At 50.0% G+C, this 18,091-nt stretch overlaps 5 protein-coding genes across 5 annotated transcripts; 1 reads left to right on the top strand and 4 right to left on the bottom strand.

Moving 5' to 3' along the window:
• P174DRAFT_425822 (OPT superfamily oligopeptide transporter) lies at positions 1 to 2,362 on the bottom strand (the record flags this gene model as incomplete). Its single annotated transcript, XM_024825323.1, has 3 exons — positions 1 to 323; positions 389 to 543; positions 576 to 2,362. 3 exons carry the CDS (start codon positions 2,360 to 2,362, stop codon positions 1 to 3), a joined length of 2,265 nt encoding a protein of 754 aa, XP_024677402.1.
• Positions 2,363 to 3,934: 1,572 nt separating this feature from the next.
• On the top strand, positions 3,935 to 5,370 carry P174DRAFT_508048 (alpha/beta-hydrolase). Its single transcript, XM_024831418.1, has 2 exons — positions 3,935 to 4,429; positions 4,524 to 5,370. The coding sequence occupies exons 1-2, from the start codon at positions 4,018 to 4,020 to the stop codon at positions 5,141 to 5,143; spliced, it is 1,032 nt and encodes a 343-aa protein (XP_024677401.1). The 5' UTR covers positions 3,935 to 4,017; the 3' UTR covers positions 5,144 to 5,370.
• Positions 5,371 to 6,683: 1,313 nt separating this feature from the next.
• Positions 6,684 to 9,302, bottom strand: P174DRAFT_446320 (putative vacuolar segregation protein (Pep7)). Its single transcript, XM_024828552.1, has 6 exons — positions 8,919 to 9,302; positions 8,813 to 8,835; positions 8,273 to 8,760; positions 7,851 to 8,219; positions 7,583 to 7,802; positions 6,684 to 7,524 (listed from the first exon to the last, which is right to left on the bottom strand). The coding sequence occupies exons 1-6, from the start codon at positions 9,192 to 9,194 to the stop codon at positions 6,894 to 6,896; spliced, it is 2,007 nt and encodes a 668-aa protein (XP_024677400.1). The 5' UTR covers positions 9,195 to 9,302; the 3' UTR covers positions 6,684 to 6,893.
• A 198-nt stretch (positions 9,303 to 9,500) lies between these two features.
• On the bottom strand, positions 9,501 to 10,288 carry P174DRAFT_455441 (uncharacterized protein; the record flags this gene model as incomplete). The annotated part of the gene is made up of 1 exon (XM_024829323.1): positions 9,501 to 10,288. The coding sequence occupies one exon, from the start codon at positions 10,286 to 10,288 to the stop codon at positions 9,803 to 9,805; it is 486 nt and encodes a 161-aa protein (XP_024677399.1). The 3' UTR covers positions 9,501 to 9,802.
• Positions 10,289 to 11,089: 801 nt separating this feature from the next.
• Positions 11,090 to 17,684, bottom strand: P174DRAFT_508045 (ion-transporting P-type ATPase SPF1). Its single transcript, XM_024831417.1, has 11 exons — positions 17,166 to 17,684; positions 17,017 to 17,115; positions 16,550 to 16,941; positions 16,424 to 16,488; positions 15,996 to 16,366; positions 15,342 to 15,418; positions 14,864 to 15,282; positions 12,558 to 14,822; positions 11,969 to 12,522; positions 11,780 to 11,916; positions 11,090 to 11,727 (listed from the first exon to the last, which is right to left on the bottom strand). The coding sequence occupies exons 1-11, from the start codon at positions 17,316 to 17,318 to the stop codon at positions 11,268 to 11,270; spliced, it is 4,992 nt and encodes a 1,663-aa protein (XP_024677398.1). The 5' UTR covers positions 17,319 to 17,684; the 3' UTR covers positions 11,090 to 11,267.
• Between the last annotated feature and the right edge of the window lie 407 nt (positions 17,685 to 18,091).

Below are 18,091 nucleotides of genomic sequence, written 5' to 3'. Positions count from 1 at the left end.
TCATCCCGTAGGCATATGTTTTCCACCAGCCGCGTATCTCCGCTTGATGTAGTAGTTGACGATGAACCCAACCACAACGGCAGGCCAGACATAGCTGAAATTGTAAGGGGCCCACATGAGTCCTCCGCTTAAAATCACGGGAATGTTAATGTAGCGTAGCCAGGACTTGGAGTAGCGCTTTGCGAGGAAATAGAAGGGGATGGGGAGCAGAGCGCCGATGAGGAATCCGTATTCGAGGGGCTGGTACATGCTTCCATTGTTGAACATCCGTTTGGGTCCGATCAGTCCCCATATTATTGATGCGCTGAAGAAAGTGTGTGTGCCTGTATAATTATATTGTTAGATATACGCCGTTAAATGATGTTGACACGTATGACCAAAGACGTACCTGGACATGTAAACCTCGACGGCTGATCTTTCGTACAGACGTCAGGGATATTTGCCATTTGCCATGCATTGGCGCCAAGAGTCACAAACGAAGCGATAATCGTTGCCCCGATCTGGGCCGTGAACATGGTGCGGGAGGGATTTTCATATAATGCCCTAGTTTTAGGTCTGCCGCGAACTGTACCGACTGCAAACAAGTGACCGAGCTATATGCCTTGAAGATCATATTGGCGATCGGTTGGTTAGGAATTACGTAGCCGGCAATAAACTCCGCAACCACGTTGTCGCTGAGCTCGGTGTTTGTGACGGCCTTGAGGATCCCAAGCGGGAGCTGTAGCACCAGAGAAATTCCCAGCGCTACGACGAGGCCCCAGATTGGCAGTCCAGTGTCATATACCCGACAGGCTATGCAGCCCATTGCATACGAGAGAGCCAGGGTCGCCAAATACCACCACTCCGGGACCTCCTTGTAGGCTCTCATCAAGCGGCTGTGGATATCATCGTAGAAAGCACTCGGTACCTTCCGCTTGAATGCCGCGCTTATTCCATTCGTTATATCGAAGCGGTGATGCAGTGCCACGTAGACCAGAACTGCAGGACAGATGGCGAAGTGGGCGGAATATACGATTGAGAGAGCCGCACTCATGTACGGTGGTCCGTAGGCCTCATATCCCCTGGTGTTGAGGGTAAAGTCTGAGTCAAGTACGCGGCTGACGTTGTAGACGTCGCCGGTGCCGTCAAACACTCTGTTGGAATTGATGGGCCAGTGTGCACTGCCCCAGATATTTGTGAAATAGATTGGAACAATGATCAAGAATCCAGCGGCGAAGGTACCAAACGCCCTATTCGCCAGTGAGAACCATGGAGTCACCACGGGATCGCCAAAGTAAGACAGGATATTCCAGTCAAACGTTGGCCAGGGATTTAGTCCCATCCCACCGATACTCCCACAAATAATCGCCAGCGTCACGTTCATGGGCGAGATCCAGGTGGGCCAATTGAAGAAGGACAGAGCCTCGAAGATGTAGTTCGGGAACCAGAAGTAAACAAACATACCGAGGGAGCAGTACAGAAAGAAACGATATCTGGATATCTGCCACCCATTCGCACTCTCAGTCGAGCCACTGTCGCGGAGCGCTCTGTTCAGTGCGATTTGCGCCAAATTCACCGGCCACAGCATGGCTGGTGGGTAGACGAGAAACCGTCTCAGGATCCCAGCACATCCAAACCCAGTTAGATTGATTGATAGGGCCAGGAGAATCTGGAATTCTGCGCTATTGGCCAAGTCTTTCACACCATAGAAAATATCCAGTTTCAGCGCCTGCAGGATGAGCGCCACAGCCCCAGCATTGCCCATACCTCCATAGGCCACATTGGCCATGACCGTTACGAGCATATGTTCCTTCTGGTTGAAGGGTCCGGGGTTCAGACTGATGCGCCGTCCAAAGATATCGACATGCTTCGCCGGCAAAGTCTTAGCCATAAACACCCCAATTGGGTATGACAGCACCTGGGCGAGGCAGGCGCTTATGGTGATCCCCGGCTGACGGAGAGAGAAAAATTGGTCGATACCTGTACCGAGAACAGCGAATGTAATACCCAAGATCCAGGCTCGGATGGTGTTTACAGGTAATTCAGGGTCATCGGTATTATCCACAATAGCCTTGACTTCCTGGTACGGGGAGTCCCCGAAAAGCTGATCATGAGCGTTTTGAAGGGCAGACACGTCCGTAATTGCGGTCTCCCTATCCGATGTGGGAGCGACTCGGTCGAAAAAATCGACAGGGAAATTCGGATCCAACTCATGATGTGCAATCGTTTCCCTGAGCTGCTGCAGAAGGTTTTCCTTTTCCTCGTTATGGGAAGGGGATTTCTCATTCTCGGAGAGAGGCTGTGAATTGAGGTCGGATGCAGAGGTTTCGGATATGTCACCTGTCTCCTTTGATGGGGCTATTTCGGTATCAGTTTTATCCATCATCGCAGGTTTGGTTTATCTACAACAATTGAGAGAAGAGACAAGGGTCAGGCTATAGACTGTCGCTCATCGGAGCACCAACATGTACAATATCTGCATATATATTTTACAAAACTACAACATTTGTTATAGATTATGTGAATAACCCTACCAACTCGCTTGCCAGATGAGATTCATGTAAATAATTTGTCATTATCTACTTAATGGTACCTATTATACAGCCAATGGTTGTGCAGGTGAAGAGTATTGCTTGCGGAAGGCGGCCAACAGTAATCAAAAAGGACCACAGAAAACTCTCCATGGACCTCATAACAACAGGATGGACAGGTATAGTGCTAGCCCATATCATGTAGGCTAACACGGCTGGTTGATAGTAACTGGCGCCGAACAGGTGTCTAGGGCTATTGGAATATTCTTCTGTTCAGGTCCCAGTCACACTGCATTTGCACCAAAAGCATATAAGATTCTAATTTCTACCAACAACTCTTGAGCTTGTGTTATCTACTGAGACCTGTCTGCAATTTTGTGGCTGATTATATAAGGCAAGATGTAACATTAGTTGCAATACTCATGAATAGCTGTGAGCTCCATTCCGGATTCGGCGTGTATAGCCGGGTTCGGAGATGCTTGAGAACATCACGTCCCAACCACTATCCCGCCGCCCTCCCCTACCCAAAAAAGCGAGACACAAAGACGAGAGGTGTAAGTAGCGTGAATACATGGTCTCTTCATTCTCCACTCAGTCCACAACTTCTATCGCTGCGCCTTTACTTATTAAGATTATGAAACCTACAGTGAGCCGCGCGAATCCAGTTCGGAAACCAGCGTTTGAAAGCAGTATATATACATGTGAAGTTGAATGTGGCCTGGGAGATTGGATAAATTGTACTGAATTATATATTCTTCTATGTTATACCTGGCTTCTGACAGACCTCTGGTTTCTAAGTTTTCCGCGGACCTCTGTGAGATTATATTCAGTATCAGTCAATCCCAACACAGTCGAATCTTCCTAATCTGAACCTGAACATAACATATCATTTAGATATATTATACTGAGCCTGTTCATGAAAGGCCCGTGATTATTACCCTTATGGTGGGCTTGGGACTTTCTGGCAAATTCCTAAGATAAAGTTAGTGTGAATAGCATATTTTTGTGGGAGGCTCATACTTTGTGCTTTATTGGACTATGGGATTCGTAATGGCAGTTGGTTGAATGCAAAGAAGCAGGTTGAGTTTTGTACATGATTATTGAACATTGTAGCTGGTTGAAAGTGGAAGGAAGCTATACTTTATATGAATGACTCTTGGCTATGGAATCCTCTACTTAGAGAACAAAGGAGGATGCATCCTCTAAACCACCCAGAGGAATGAAGAGCAAATGAAGCAAGGCAATAGCTTGCAGATGATTGAACCCATCCATCAAAGCTGACTGCGTTTAATTTCTAGGGTTAGGCAAATAGACACCTCAGATCTCAGGCACCAAATCATCAAACCCTAACAATTCAGGCAGCCGTCAATTGATGTCAGCATGGTCAGCATATTCGTCCCTAAGCTTATGAACAAATATCTATGGTCATATCTAACTCATCATCGGAAATACAATATGTTCATCTCTGACACTATGCATAAGCGTCTATAATCATACCCAAGTCATCATGTCTGATCCTCTCAGTCTCATCTCCAGCAGGTGCTTCCACCGCCGCGTCACTCTTGACACAGCATATGGGCCCCTCGCCATCACATTCGCCGACATTGGCTGCACCACGGGCCCTGCGCTGCTCTTCCTACCGGGCATGTTTGCTTCCCGCTATCTCAGTATCCCTATGCACGTAATTGCAGAACGTGCCGGTGTGCGCCTGCTTGTGGTTGACCGGCCTGGAATGGGTGCGTCGACTGATGTACCACTCACCCAGCGCATTGCCGTCTGGGTCGATATGCTGCCACGCCTGCTGTCCCATCTGGGTATTCTGCGCGTCAGTCTTGTAGCTCACAGCGCCGGAACTATCTACCTGCTTAATACGTGGTCGCATTGCCGTGAGATTGTGAGCCCGGTCGTTACTTTCTTAGGTATTTCAACCCTACCCTCCCTCCCTTCCCTTGAAGACGAGGGGGAAGAAACAGATACAGAAAGGAGAATAAATAACTCAGTATGCTGTTATAGCTCCGTGGGTTGATCTCACCCACTCCCGCGTTACAGCAATGCAGATGGCCCAGTACGTGCCCACCAAGGCATTCGCAATGTGGCACCTCATCCCGCGCTTCTTTGTAACGCAGGCTGCGCCTGTGCTGGCGTCAAGCGGGGCTGTGATCCGCCGGATGTCATCACCGAGCAGTGAAGCGGCGGACCGCTCATTCCTCGATGCTAATTGGCGGCGCGTCGAGCGTGACTATGGCGTGCCCCATGCTGAACAGGCGGAGCTCGCTCGTCTCGCCCTCCGGTTTATGTATAAAGAGGACACTGTTGGGGCAAATAGCGAGGCCTTGCAGTGTCTTCGGAAGGGCGATGGTAGCTCCTGGGGAGCGTGCTCGGACTATGCTCAGTGCGTGCAGACGCTGGCGGCCCGTGAACGGTCCGCGGGTGGCCGGGTCAGTGTCCGGACGTACTTTGCCGCCAAGGATGCCTTGGTGGGCAGCCGGGGGCAAAAGTACTTTGAGGAGAGCTGGCGGGCACCCGGTGTGGAGGCGTTTGACTATGTCTCGACGATCGTCGATGGAACAGATCACGATAATCTGGTGCAGTCAGTGGAGGTATGGGAGGAGATTTTTTCTTCAGTACAGTAAATCAAGTTTTATGACTCATGATATCTTGGCCAGGCCTGAGCTACATACCTCGTGGCTTCCTCGATGCTCTGTATGACCTGTTTGAATGTTATTAGTGGATATTATTTCTTTGCTATAGGTTCGCCTGCATGCCTCTATGCAGAGGGTGGTATACTTTAGACCTGTGTGACCAGATGACTAGATATTATCCCCCCCCGCACATACTATTGCGGATGTCCTCGGAGTTGAGATCTAGAGAATTTTTACACTGATATCATGATTGGCTGCGATGCATGTAGATCAGCTTTTTATCCTTGATTCCGTGAGACGTGTGACCATTGCCGACACGCGACAATCTGCACGCACAGACAAACTTAATCGAAGCTCAAACTCCTAGTCATCCTACGGCGTATGTGCCTGAATTTCGAGTTATGTTTCCGATTGAGTGTTCTAGCTCTTGAAGAGCGAATCGTCTTCAATCGACCGGGAATGTTGCATAAGCCCATCAACTTCGCACCTGAATTGCCTGTTCTAAATACTATTTATATGTATACACACACACACACACATATATATATATATGCATAGCTAATATGCTTATAATTAGCTAGGCAAGAGAATTGCTTGTTTATCCTCAAGGGGTAACTGAGAAAAAGGAAGAGATTTCTATCTGGTAGGATAGTGCAAAGAGGTTCAGCTAATGTGATATCAGAGAGGGGCATGCAGTTGGTGTAATATATGGTAGGCGGCGGTAGAATCACTCCCACCTTACCACTGATTGCCTGGCGGTACATGTCACTCTGCCAGAGGAATGCGGGTGGTCGGTAATAATATCAGGAAACAGAAAAGGCTGTAATATAGATATAAAGTAGGAAAGAGAGAGTACAGTAGACAGAGAAAGATAGCTAGTTAGTCACCATCTAGTGGCTGCATGTAGAACTAGATAGGTGGAGACTAATTACCATAATAGAGAATGTAATGATAACACTGTGGCCATGCTCAAAGCAGCGTTGTATTAAAGAAGCTAGAATGTAGAGAGATTCGGCGGACTTGCAACTGGCTAGGTGCAAGCCAGGGGACTTTTGCGGGTGATGACAAGAGGCCAGAGCAGAATATGCGCCTGGACCAGAGCTGTTCCTAGATCAGGAAGACTTTCTTGCCATATGATAAAGAACGGAAATGTACCATGGGGTTAAAGAAGACAGGCGTTGTTGATTCGTTTACCTTGATAATTAAGGTTAAGAGCTGCCTCCACTTAGCGTACCTTGAGTAGTTGCGAATTCCACAGACTTCAAGTCATATCCCTTGACCGTTGATTTTCTTCCACTTTCTTCCGCGTGGACAGAGCTTAGACAATTATGGAACGGTTTCTCCACCAGCAATCCCCTATAATATGAGGACAAAGACCCAGCCGGAACACCCGTAGCGATCCTAGGAAGTGCACTGGCACAAGTGGTCCAAATAAGCTGCGGCGCCCTTGGCCTAGATCGCTCACGTGATGATGTACGCTGCAGCTCCGGGAATATCCCAGGAACTGAGACACATGTCGAGAACTGGATGTCGGACCCGAATGGTTTTGACTATAGAATTTGCAATAATCACAATAGATACAACCTCAATAGCGCATGCTATACCCAGAACGCCTCATGCTATGCAATATCAAACGCCATGCTGAACCCAATAACCAATAGGCCACCGGACCGAATATAGCAAGCAATACAATTCAATCCAGAAATATGCAGCGTAATTGCAGCAAAGCACCAGCCTCAGACTATGCGCGAAGCTGGTTGCCGGTATATACGCCCTCAAAGTCAAGTGCAGCCAACATGCCATTGATCCGGTCTATCTCCCGACTCAGATCCTCGACGTTCATGGCGAGGCTGCTGACCTCGTCAAATTTGCGACGTCTGTTCGCATCCGCAATCATTTCCGAGACAAAGAACTTCTGTTCTTCTAAGACGATAAGGCGTTCGCTCAGTGCCTTCTCCTCTGCTTCCAAAGCAGAGACGGCACTACTTGTGTCGCTTGCTAGGCTGGTATTACTCCCGCTCGCAGCTATGCCATTATACTTGATGGATGCGAGAGCCGACTCTCTTGCTGGGTGGCCACCCACTGCATGATTAGTTGGAGTCGCAATTGAGCTGGCTGGGCTTGCAGGTCGCCCGTTTGGTGTTGCATGCTTGAGAATCCTGGGCAAAGCTTTCAGCGAAAGCATGTGAAGGTGCAGGAAGTTAGTGGCTTGTTGGTAGATGGCCTTTTGAAGCCGCTGTTGTGTTGGTGAATCGGTTGGCATATCACGAATACGCCTGGCGGCGACATCATACTGGGCGAAGGAATCAGTAAGTCGTTTCCGGACTTTTGAAGCTTCGGCAATCTGAGCCGCAGAAGGGGTCGCCTTGGGTCTCTGATAAGAAAGTATGATGTTAGATATAGCAGTAATGATATAGATATGCAACATACTGCAAAGTTGTGAGGAGCTTCTGAAATTTGGGCAAGAGCAGCCGAATGCCCCTCTCAAATTGCGCCAGATTCTCGTACGCTCTGACGTCCGGAGGTCTGCGCATGATATCTGCTTGGAAGTCCCGTCGGTCGAACAGGGTCGATTTACACTCCTTGCAAAGCCTTATGTCAACATTGATAGCACGCCCATTCGGCGTCTTTTCCCCAGTCGCTTTGGCCACTTTATCCAATTAGCAAAAGTTACAACAACCCAAAGGAAACAACATACGAGGTGTTATACTAAGAGGAACTTCACTGGAACATCCAGTCGCAGGGTCACCGCACACAACCCGCCCGCAAGTTCTGCAATGGTGTCTGCGAAAGGTATAACTGGTGAACTCCTGCTGGCAGAACGGACACCGAAGTACGCCAGTATCGTCCTGCCAGCTAACAATAGTCTGCTCGAGCGCTTTCCGTTGGTCGTTTTGCCATGAAATTGGCCATCGTTTTCCTCCTTGTATCTGATCCGGAGGTAGACTCGCTAATAGCTGAGTGAGTCGTGTCAATCGCTTTTCCAGCCGAGAAATTTCCAATGTAGCTTTGTCGACGGTCTGCTTCCTCACAGCCTTGAATTCGTCCATTCGGTCTCGGACCAGGCCTGACTTGGGTTAGCATTACCATGTCGCAATCAACAAGCCATAGACAACATACCATTATGGTCGTTGTACCCTTCCCTTGATTTATAACAGGTCTCGCATACTCTATACCACAAACCCCTCACAGGCTCATGCTGCGCCGATCTGGACAGTTTCATCTGGTACATGGTATGCTCTTCGCAAAAGAGCTTCCCGCACTTGCGACAGTTGACGCAGCCATTCGTGGCATTCAGGCGCTTCCCGCACGACGGCTCCAGACAGGTATCGTATAATCCCCGAGCTTGCCAGTGATCCTTTGTGATGATGTCTTCAGGGTCCAGTACTCTCGGCGGCTCGTTGTAAGGCTGGGGCGCAGCGGGCCGACTTGCACCAACGGATGGGTGATGGTTCTCGTTCGACTCGAAGACGTCCAGCCCTTTTAGTTTCTGATTCAATACAGCTAGAGGCTGGAAGCGCTTCGCCTTTTCCATCTGCACCTTGAACCAATCCTTGACCTCATCTTGCCGGTCGTCTTCGAGGTTTTGATGTACGTCATCGAGGTGTCTGGAGTTATTGTTAGGCAGGTGTCGCGAATACAGTGCATCGGAACAAATACCTATTCAATTGCAGGAGAGTCACCTGTAGTGTGTTAGTTTCTCACTCAATGACTTGTTTCCCAAACAGAAAGCCGGGACGGGGGTCGAGGTGAGGGGCGTCCATACCATCTCCTCATTGCAGATCGGACAAGCAAGCTGAGCTCCGGCAGCCGCCGGGGCCGCCGATATGGACGTCGCACCATTTTCTAACGAAATCCGGGAAGTGAGATCTTGCGTTTCGGATGAGAACTGGGAGGCGGAGGCCTGGGAACTGAGGGAGAGGCTGCTGGCGGACGGCGATAAGATGCTTGGCTTCTGTTGCGGAGACGGCGTCGGTGCTGCTGCTGCGAGAGCGTTCGGAGTGCCCAGGACACGACCTCCACCCAGCGTCCTCCGGGACATGATTAGATGCGGGTTATGGGAGCATAGGAGATAGACCCGCGACGAGTGGTAAGACTGGGCGGGTTTGTTGCGCGGGTTTGTTGGCGGGTTTGGGGCGACAGGGCGATGATGGGCGTATCCTGCCTAGCTCAGGCAACCAGGCTGCGGAGCTTAGTTGAGGGGGAGGTCACTGGCCTGAGGCAGAAATCTAATCCCTCAGGCATCAAGGCAGCAGTATCTCCATCATATCATCACCACCAAGGCACTACTCATGTTATTGCTTCAAGATTACTACATTCGGTCCTGATTTCAGAAGCTGATCGCTTACGTTAACGTTTCAAGGTTGGGGTTCATAACGATCGTAATATTTTCTATATCGCTAAAACAACAAGACAAAAAGAAATAAACAAACAACAAAAACAGATTTTTTTTTGTGTTTTTCCAATCACTTTTTCAACTTTTTTTTCTGTTTTGAAACCCCAAAATTTTCTTTAGTTTTCAAGTCCTCCACAGCAAATGCATATATACCCAGATGCAATCAATCCTCCCTATGTACTGCCAGCGTGTGCCAAAATCCATCTCCATTCCTCCCATTCGCTATCCTCCTTATCCCCTTACCCTCCGAATCTCTATCGCTCATAGTCCCGGTGGTAGCTGGTCCCGGTATTAGGGTTGTCATATTCCCTATGGACACGGGTGGTGCCGTCATCGCGGCGATCGACATCGCGGTGTCGATATGTGCCGCTGGGGTTTACTCTCTCACGGTGATGTCGCGTCGAGCCATCGGTACGGTAGTCCATGTGCTGGTCGTATGCTCCAGTGCTGGGATCATAGGCGGTCGTGCCGTAGCCGTTGTCGTAGGTGGTGCCGTATGTGCCAGCGGTGGTGCCGTAGCCCCTGGTGCCGTAGCCTGTGGTCCCAGCAGTGGTGCCATAGCCTGTCGTACCGGTCGTGCCGGTCGTGCCAGTGTCCGTGGTGCCATAGCCGGTTGTGCCGCCGTAGCCTGTGTTGTCATAGGTGGTTCCCGTGGTACCGTAACCCGTCGTAGCGCCTGTCGTGTCATAGGTGTTGGTGTTCCCGTAGGTGGTTCCGGCGTTATCGGTGTAGTCGGTCATGATGATTGCGTTGTGTTGTTATCAAGACTTAAAGATAATATAGTTTATTTTTTCTAGCGGATATCGCAAGAGACTCAGCCTGATTGATACGCAGAATCTGATCTGATCCGGAAAAGACCAACCTCTCTCTGGAGCCTCCCTCGGCCTGCCTTATATTATCCCTCGTGGCGGTGGACAGCACAGCAATGATCCCTTTCTGACATCACGGGCGGCGTCAACACCTCAGCGGCAACGAGGCGCGACTGGCCGGAATCGAGCCCAAGGAACGCGTTCGACTCCGATATTCGTTGAAAATGCCTTCATTCCTTTTCGACACGCCTCCTTCCGTGGAAACGGATTTCTTTCCAGACCACCAGGCTGGTTCTGGACGCTGATGATGTATCTCGGAGTGGGCCAGAGCCTCCTTACCAAGAGCCACCACCAGAGATGTGATGAAATACCCTATTTGGGTAGACTTGCGAGTCACGTCTTCTGGAAAGACTTAGAACGAGGGTGTCAAAAGGTGGCACATTGCGGTAAATATCAGCCGCACAATTGTGCCGCATTTGCATCATGCTCGAATGTCATGTCGTTCTGTGATATTCTGTCAGTCAACAAGTTTCTGTCTCGTTCTCGAGTTGTGCGGGCGGGAATTGCGATTGCCATGTGGATACGCCACAGACAGCTCTATGTATCAATCTTGAGGAATACACCTGCACTTTGGTTAGCCAATGTCTTAGCGAGTTTGGATGTAGACTCACATTCTTCATCTACCCCCTTCGCGGACAACATCGCCTTCGATACGTCCAATCCAACGAAAGAATCTGCAGAATAAACGTGGTTGTATTCTTCTATCCACAAGCATCAAAATATAGGGTGCATTTATACACAAGCAAACGACGCGCTTTGCGTATGTTCGACCAAGAGATGGTCTAGACGTCTACCAACTCCCACATCATTCTAACGCAAAAGAAGCAATAGAAAAATCAAAACTCTAGCTTTAGACCTTCCTCTGTCGTTCCTTCTCTGCCTGAGTCTCCAACTCCTCCTGCTTCTTGCGCTCCATCTCGCGCTGCAGTTGATCGGGCCGGCGGATAGCGATGTCCTTGGGCCGGAAGTCACTGAACAGGTTCTTCAACACGTTTTCAATGATCCAGCAACCGGCGTAGTCGAAAACCATCAACACAGTCAGTGTAACCTTGAACTCGGTGCTGAACGGAACAAGGCGCATCTTCTCATTCAATTCCGGAATGAACTCGGTGGCACAGGAGAAGGCAACGCCAGATGCAGCAACCAAGCCCCAGTACATCGCCTTGTTCTCGCGGATCGACTCTCTGAAGGGTCTGCCTTGGTAGTTGATAGAGAAAGTGGAGATCTGCTGGATGAGCTGGAGGAGGTAGATGGCACTGTTGAGAAGCGATGGCTCGAATTCACCCTCCAGATCAATGTCGGATTTTCTCCTGGTCAATTGTGAGCAACTTGAACTGACCATTATCGGTGCAGGGTACTTACGGTTCAATGGAATAGACATAGTTCGACAGGTAGATCAGAGTAGCGATATGGATGGCGAACTGGCCGAGAACGGAGCCGATGATGTACACGTTGAAAATGTTCGGCTGGGGTCGCTCTTTGGACAGACCCTCCACGGACTGAAACGGGAGTTAGCATAGAGTAATATTATGCAGCACGATGTAAACCTACCTTGGCTCGGGAAATCGAAAGGAAGCAAACACTCATGAGCATGCCACTGATGGTGACCTGACCGTCACCAAACTTGATACCGTCAAGGTAGATGACACTCAAACTGTAGGCGCTGATCAGGCAGTTCAGGGCAAGGATCTTGTACATCTGAATAGTCGCCACCAGGGTACAACGACCTTGACGCAGGATGTTGGGTATCGCGATAACATTAGCCAGCTTGCTGGTGAACGGCGCAGCGACCGACGCGTCTCCCAGCTTGATTGTAGGGGGCTCGCTGTCGTCCAATTCCTGCTCCAACATGGAAGACGTGAGCTTGTCAGCGAAGCCGGCAGCTGCAATGGAAGCTTGCTGCTGTCGCTGTTGCTGAGGAGTCAGGTTGGCATTGGATCGCTGCAGAGCTTGCGCGCCAGGCGAGGTGATAGTGGAGATATGCTCTTCCGTGTTTCCAGCCGTGGCCAGTGTGGCCAACGTGGCGGCACCCTTGCGTTGAGCCTCCCTTTCCATAGCCTTCTGATAGTGCGGATTGCGCGGTCCCGGGGGTAAAGATGCGCAATCTGAAGAGGAACAGGCGGGGCTGGCTGATTGAAACGTTGCATCATGGATACCTGCTTCTCATAGATTTCCTTCATCTTCGTCGTGCGGTAGTGTTCCGCGATCTTCGCAAGGTCCTCCGGAGATCCGTTCAGCAGCGCAACACCGACGTGGGCCTGTTTCAAAGCTCCGACATCGTTGGTTCCGTCACCGCACATCAGAGTGGTGTAACCGGCATCCTTGAGTCCGACGAGAATATCTTCCTTCTGCTTGGGGGACACGCGAGCGTAAACCCAGGTGTGACGCAAAAGGGTCGAGAAAGCCTTCTGACCCTTGAATTTAGCCAAAGCATAACCGGTGATACAGATGTCCTTTGTTTCGATAATCTCAGGGTCCAAGTCCTGAGTTGGATCGACGTCGCGGTTGAACTTGTCATCGATGGATCTCCACACTAGTCTTGTACCGGACATGTCATTCTCAGGAGCGTCGAGGATAAGGACGTCACGGTCCACAATCTCAACTTGGCGCGCGACGTGAACAGCTGTCAAGGGGTTGTCGCCGGTGATCATGACCACACGATGGCTGCTCTCATTCAGCATACGCACCGACTTGATAGCATCTTCCTTCAAAGGACATTGAAGGACAAGGAAGCCGGCAAAAATAAGGTCAGCTTCGATTTCTTCACGAACGTAACCGTTAACGCGTCCCTGAGACAACTCGGATTCGGCAGAGAGATACTTGTATGCGAGGGCAAGAACTCGAGCACCATTCCGAGTGAAGTACTTGAAGGTCTCTTCATAGTGCGGAGGCGTGTTGACCAACATAGTTCTGATAGTTTCAGGAGCACCCTTGACACCCACAAAGGTTGCCTTGGTCTTCTTAGACGTCTTACGATCGGTCGTCACCACTGTAGCAATTGTGCTTTGACGCTTGAGGGCAGAAGAGAACTGGAACCGTCTCTTAATCTGCACAGATTCAACTGCGCGGGGGCCTGCGGGCTGAGCAGCCCTGCTCATGAGAGTGTCGTTCCGGCCCAGAGTCCAGCCGAGCCACTGCAACGTCGCCTTCTCCATGGGATCACCAACGACTTCGCCTTCATCCAATTTCACCAGAGCATGGGCGCTCGCAAGCACAAGGGTCGTGTCGAATGGGATTTTAGCAGACTTGGCAAGTTCCGTGTGAGCGCCGTCCTTTCCAACATTGGCACCTTCATGGCCCAAGGTAAGACCAGCAATACCGTCGACGACCAGATCCTCGCCGGTCAATGTGCCAGTCTTATCAAAACAAGCGATATCGACACGACCAGCGAAGGGAATACGGAAAGGCTCAGTGCAGAAAATGGCAAACTTGCTCAGTGCAGCCAGACTCGTGTTGACCGCAAGACTGAGTTCCATAGGCAGTTCGGGAGGAACGACGCTAGTGACGATAAGGACGCAATCAAGGAGTAACTTCGATCTCTTGCGATCCTTCGCTACACCTTCTTGCCACACATACCATGCCGCAGCGATGGCGAAAATGAGGAGGAAAAGAATGAACAGCAGGGCTTCGACGTTGTTGGCGGAGACGCGCTCGGTGGAATAAATCATGGTACGAACAAGGCTTCCCTGGCTGGTCTCGAACCCCGTCTTCACGACCACACCAACAGCGCCATTGTCTGGAGGAAGGGGAACCCCGGACGAAAGTCTCCGCGCATTCTCCGACCCATCTTCTCCGTTCGAGTTGTGATGGGTGATTTGCAATACCTTGGTACCTCCGTGAACAAAGGCGTTCTTGTCCAAACCATCAGGCTCGATCAAGTCATCTCCGGGTCTAAGCTGGATGGACTCCTTCAGGAGCGGCGTGCTCTCACCCGACAACATGGCCTCGTTGACAATAACACTACCTTCGATCAAGAGAATGTCACAAGCAACGCCGCTATCTTCCTTGGTGCGATTAACGGACATCAGATCTCCAGGCAGAAGCTTGTCACTGGTCAATTCTTGCCACTTCCTCTGGCGGTACACCCAGACATCGTAGGGCTTGATGTTCATGCCGCGGAACTCGTTGAGGGTTCTCTGACGTTGCCACACAACGGTGCTCTCGAACACAACCAGCATGAAGAGGGTGAACAAAGAATAGTACCAGTATTCGTCCAGCATCCACAAGCCAACGCAGAAGACCTGGAAAACAAAGAAGGGTGCCACCGCGTGCTCCTTGAATAGCTCCACGAATGTCGGAACAGGAATATCGAACGTGTTATCTCCGTAGTGATGCTGAATGCGATCGATCTCCTCCTTGGAGGTCAAGCCCTGGGTTTGCTGAAAGACCTTGACCGGGGCTTGGGCTCCGCGTCGAGGACGTACGACAAGGGCCCGAAACATTGACGCTCCGGGTAGTAGAGAAAGCGACGCTTCTGGAAGAGGAACGAGAATGTCTTCTTTCCACCCATTGTGTCGCAATGAAGAGGGCAAATCTCGGCAGAGCCAGCGTTGGCGACCGGGATCACTTTAATAAGCTGCGCAGAGTCGAGAGATCGGGCCTTGGTCGCGGTGAACAGGGTTTGGATGTTGATATTCCATTTTGTCATCAACCAAAGGAGAGACTGCGCCGTGATGATCGATCCAGACCAGACGAATGTCCATTCTTGTCCTTGAATGTATGTATCGTAGCGCTCAGGGGAGAGGTACACGGCGAAGAAGGCAGGCCAGATGATCAGGAAAGGCCACACATAGGTATGAAGTTGAGTAGGGAGAGGGTTATGCAGTGACGCATATTTGATTTGGGGATCGTCCACGAGTTTAGCCCTAAGCATTGGTCAGTAAAATGGTCATTGCACGCGACAGATTGATGATGTGGGACTAACATGGTGACACTCGAATGACCACGACGGTCAAACGACGCAGAATTATGATTAAGTTCCTCGTTTAGTAAATCATAGGACTAGGCCCCAGGAGAGATAACCTGGCAGTGCCTCAAAAAAAACACCGATTATGTCCAAGAACGAGAGATAGGAAACTATCGCGAAGAAGCCACCTTTGGATTCCCTTTTTGAGGTTGCGCTGCTTGAGCCTGAAATAAGTTGGTTTCTTTCTTGCCACCGATTGGCCGACGCCACGTGCCGGGGCTTTCGGACAAAGGTATTTCCGGATGTTTGAATGTATCAATTTATTGACCAATCGTCATGCAGTTATGCTTTCTCTTCCATGGCTTCAGGGATGAACTGTGCCTGGAACCAAGCAGAAGGGCATGGACTTTGTTTGTGCAAATTATCCGACGCGCCCAGCGCAACATTAGGCTTGTGCAACACTATAACTTGCCCTGATAGCCTACTGCACACTGACTGGTGGCGTAGTGGAGATTTTCCATAACAGTCAATGCTAACATTTACAAAGGCATTTGCCTCCCTCCCTACAAACTAGCGAATGATGTCGCCGTTGGAACAAAAAGAAAATCCATGGACTGGTCTTTATAGCAGGATAAGGAACCTGTCTATGCATCATACTTCATCTGAACTCACAAGGAAAGACTTGTGTACATTCACACCATGCAAAGGCTCCTGCTTGGGATTCAAGTCCTCCTGGCTGCTACTCTTGCTTCCGTGGGGAGAAGTCTGAATAGTCGTGACGACGGCCCGTGATTCATGGGGATATACGTCAGGTCGCCAGTACTGCGTCGCGTCTCGGTCATGCTTCGATTGGTGTGTCCCATTGCCGTTCCCGTTCATGCTCGAGAGGGGCACGCTGCCGAATGTCTTCTTCGTAGTTCCGCTCCTTCCGTAACTGGTGCCACGGAACCAACGGAAGAGTGGACGGAGAGTCACGAGACTACCGGCCATTATACCCAGCGATGCCTCGACGTTAGACCAGATACTGATGTCCGTCGTTGCGTCTGTGTGAAGTCGGTTGATGTTAGCGCGCGATAGAATCATTCGCCGGGGAGACTTACAAAGGAACTCGTAGTCTTTGTATAAGTGAAGGTAGGGAATGCGAACGATGACGGCAGCGCTGGCTCTGAGCAGGAGTTAGAAACAATCTCGAGGCAAACGAGACGCGACTTGGAGACAAAACGTACATGCATCCCAAACTCAAAATAGCAGCCAATGCAATCTTTGTCTTCCGCGTCATTTGGAGCTTCCAGACCAGCGAGATGGGCAAAAGACCAAGAACTAAGTCGCACAGTGTCGCAGTTACACTGTAAAGGTAGGCGACATTGATGATAGTGTCCGTACTGAGGCAGGTTCCTTTCGCTCCAGGTGATTTTCGGTTCCAGAAATACGATACCGGTTTGCATTGCAAAGTCAGGACGAACCAGAACACCAGACCAACGACGATGGTCACTCCAATGACAGTCCACAGAAGGATTTTATGCGTTTTTGTCACGGTGAGGCGGAGGAGGGCTACCGCGATCGAGATTTTGGCGACCACGCACGTTACTACGTAGCTTGTCTGACCGAGCCACCACCACTATGAACAGACGAGCGTAAGCATGATAAACCCAGTGGTGCACAGGACAGAGTCCAGGTGGTTTGAATGACATACAAATAGTGCTGTCGAGAACTGTTCCACATGCGCCAATTTCCGGCCCATTCCATATAGAGAGCCTGTTATACCGCATAAGGCGAACAAGATGTTCAAGGCCTGCGAGGGAATGAGTCCGAAGTTCTCGCAGAGCATGGAGACATGCATACCATCGCGACCACCATGATAGTGTCATCCCACCCAAAGGCCTTGACCAACTTCAACCGGACAAAGCATCGTAAGCATACAGCGATGAAAGACAGACCCAAAAAGACAACAGTGACGATAAAGATCGACGCGCTGCGATCTGGAAAATGCAGCATGATGACAGGCAGTTGACAAGTCGCCTATGGGTAATTCCTCATGACTGTACACCTGATCGCATGATCTCAATGACGGGGCGACGCTATGAGCATGAGGGTCCAACTTGCAAGTTGGAGTCAGTCTTGAAGTCCCAAAAGCTCTCAATATTTAAATGTGGATCATGGTCGTTCTTAAGGGAAAAAAGACCCAAGTTACTAGTTACTAACATCGTTACAGCAAACAACCTACACATAATAATAATAGCCGCATGGCACAAGGCAAAGTCAACCCTGGCACTCAAAAGTTTAGCTCAAAAGTTTAGCTGTCAGTGGCGATTAGCATTTGCCATTAACTTTGGCCACGACTTGCGAATTGCCAAATGGAGCCCACCATGGTTGACTATGTTTAAGAGCAGTGGATATTCATTTTAAAGATCGGTGACATTCAGTGCTCAATACGGAGTAGTAGTCATGCACCTGCTAATAATGGCTACATATACAGTAATGCACGCCGGAAAAGGGGGAAACCATTGTTGGGATTGGACGAAAAGCAGAGCAAGACATTGCAAAACTGGTACACCAAGGTCATAAACTTTTTTTTCTTTTTCACATGGCAGAATCCTCCTGGCTTGGGGTAACTATCGCTGTCGTCAGGACCAAAGTTAACTAGAGCCTAGGTTGCAACGCACTACCTAGGTTTAGAGCGCTGCCAAGGATTGTAAGCGAGATCGAGCCTAGAACGAACTTGCCAGGAACAGCATAGATACGCACTCTGCTCTCTCTGCAGGCTGAAG

The sequence above is a fragment of the Aspergillus novofumigatus genome (genome assembly GCF_002847465.1).
Source record: "Aspergillus novofumigatus IBT 16806 chromosome Unknown P174scaffold_12, whole genome shotgun sequence".
In the NCBI taxonomy this organism is placed as follows: Eukaryota; Fungi; Ascomycota; class Eurotiomycetes; order Eurotiales; family Aspergillaceae; genus Aspergillus; species Aspergillus novofumigatus.
This window is presented reverse-complemented; position numbering and strand designations above follow the sequence as displayed.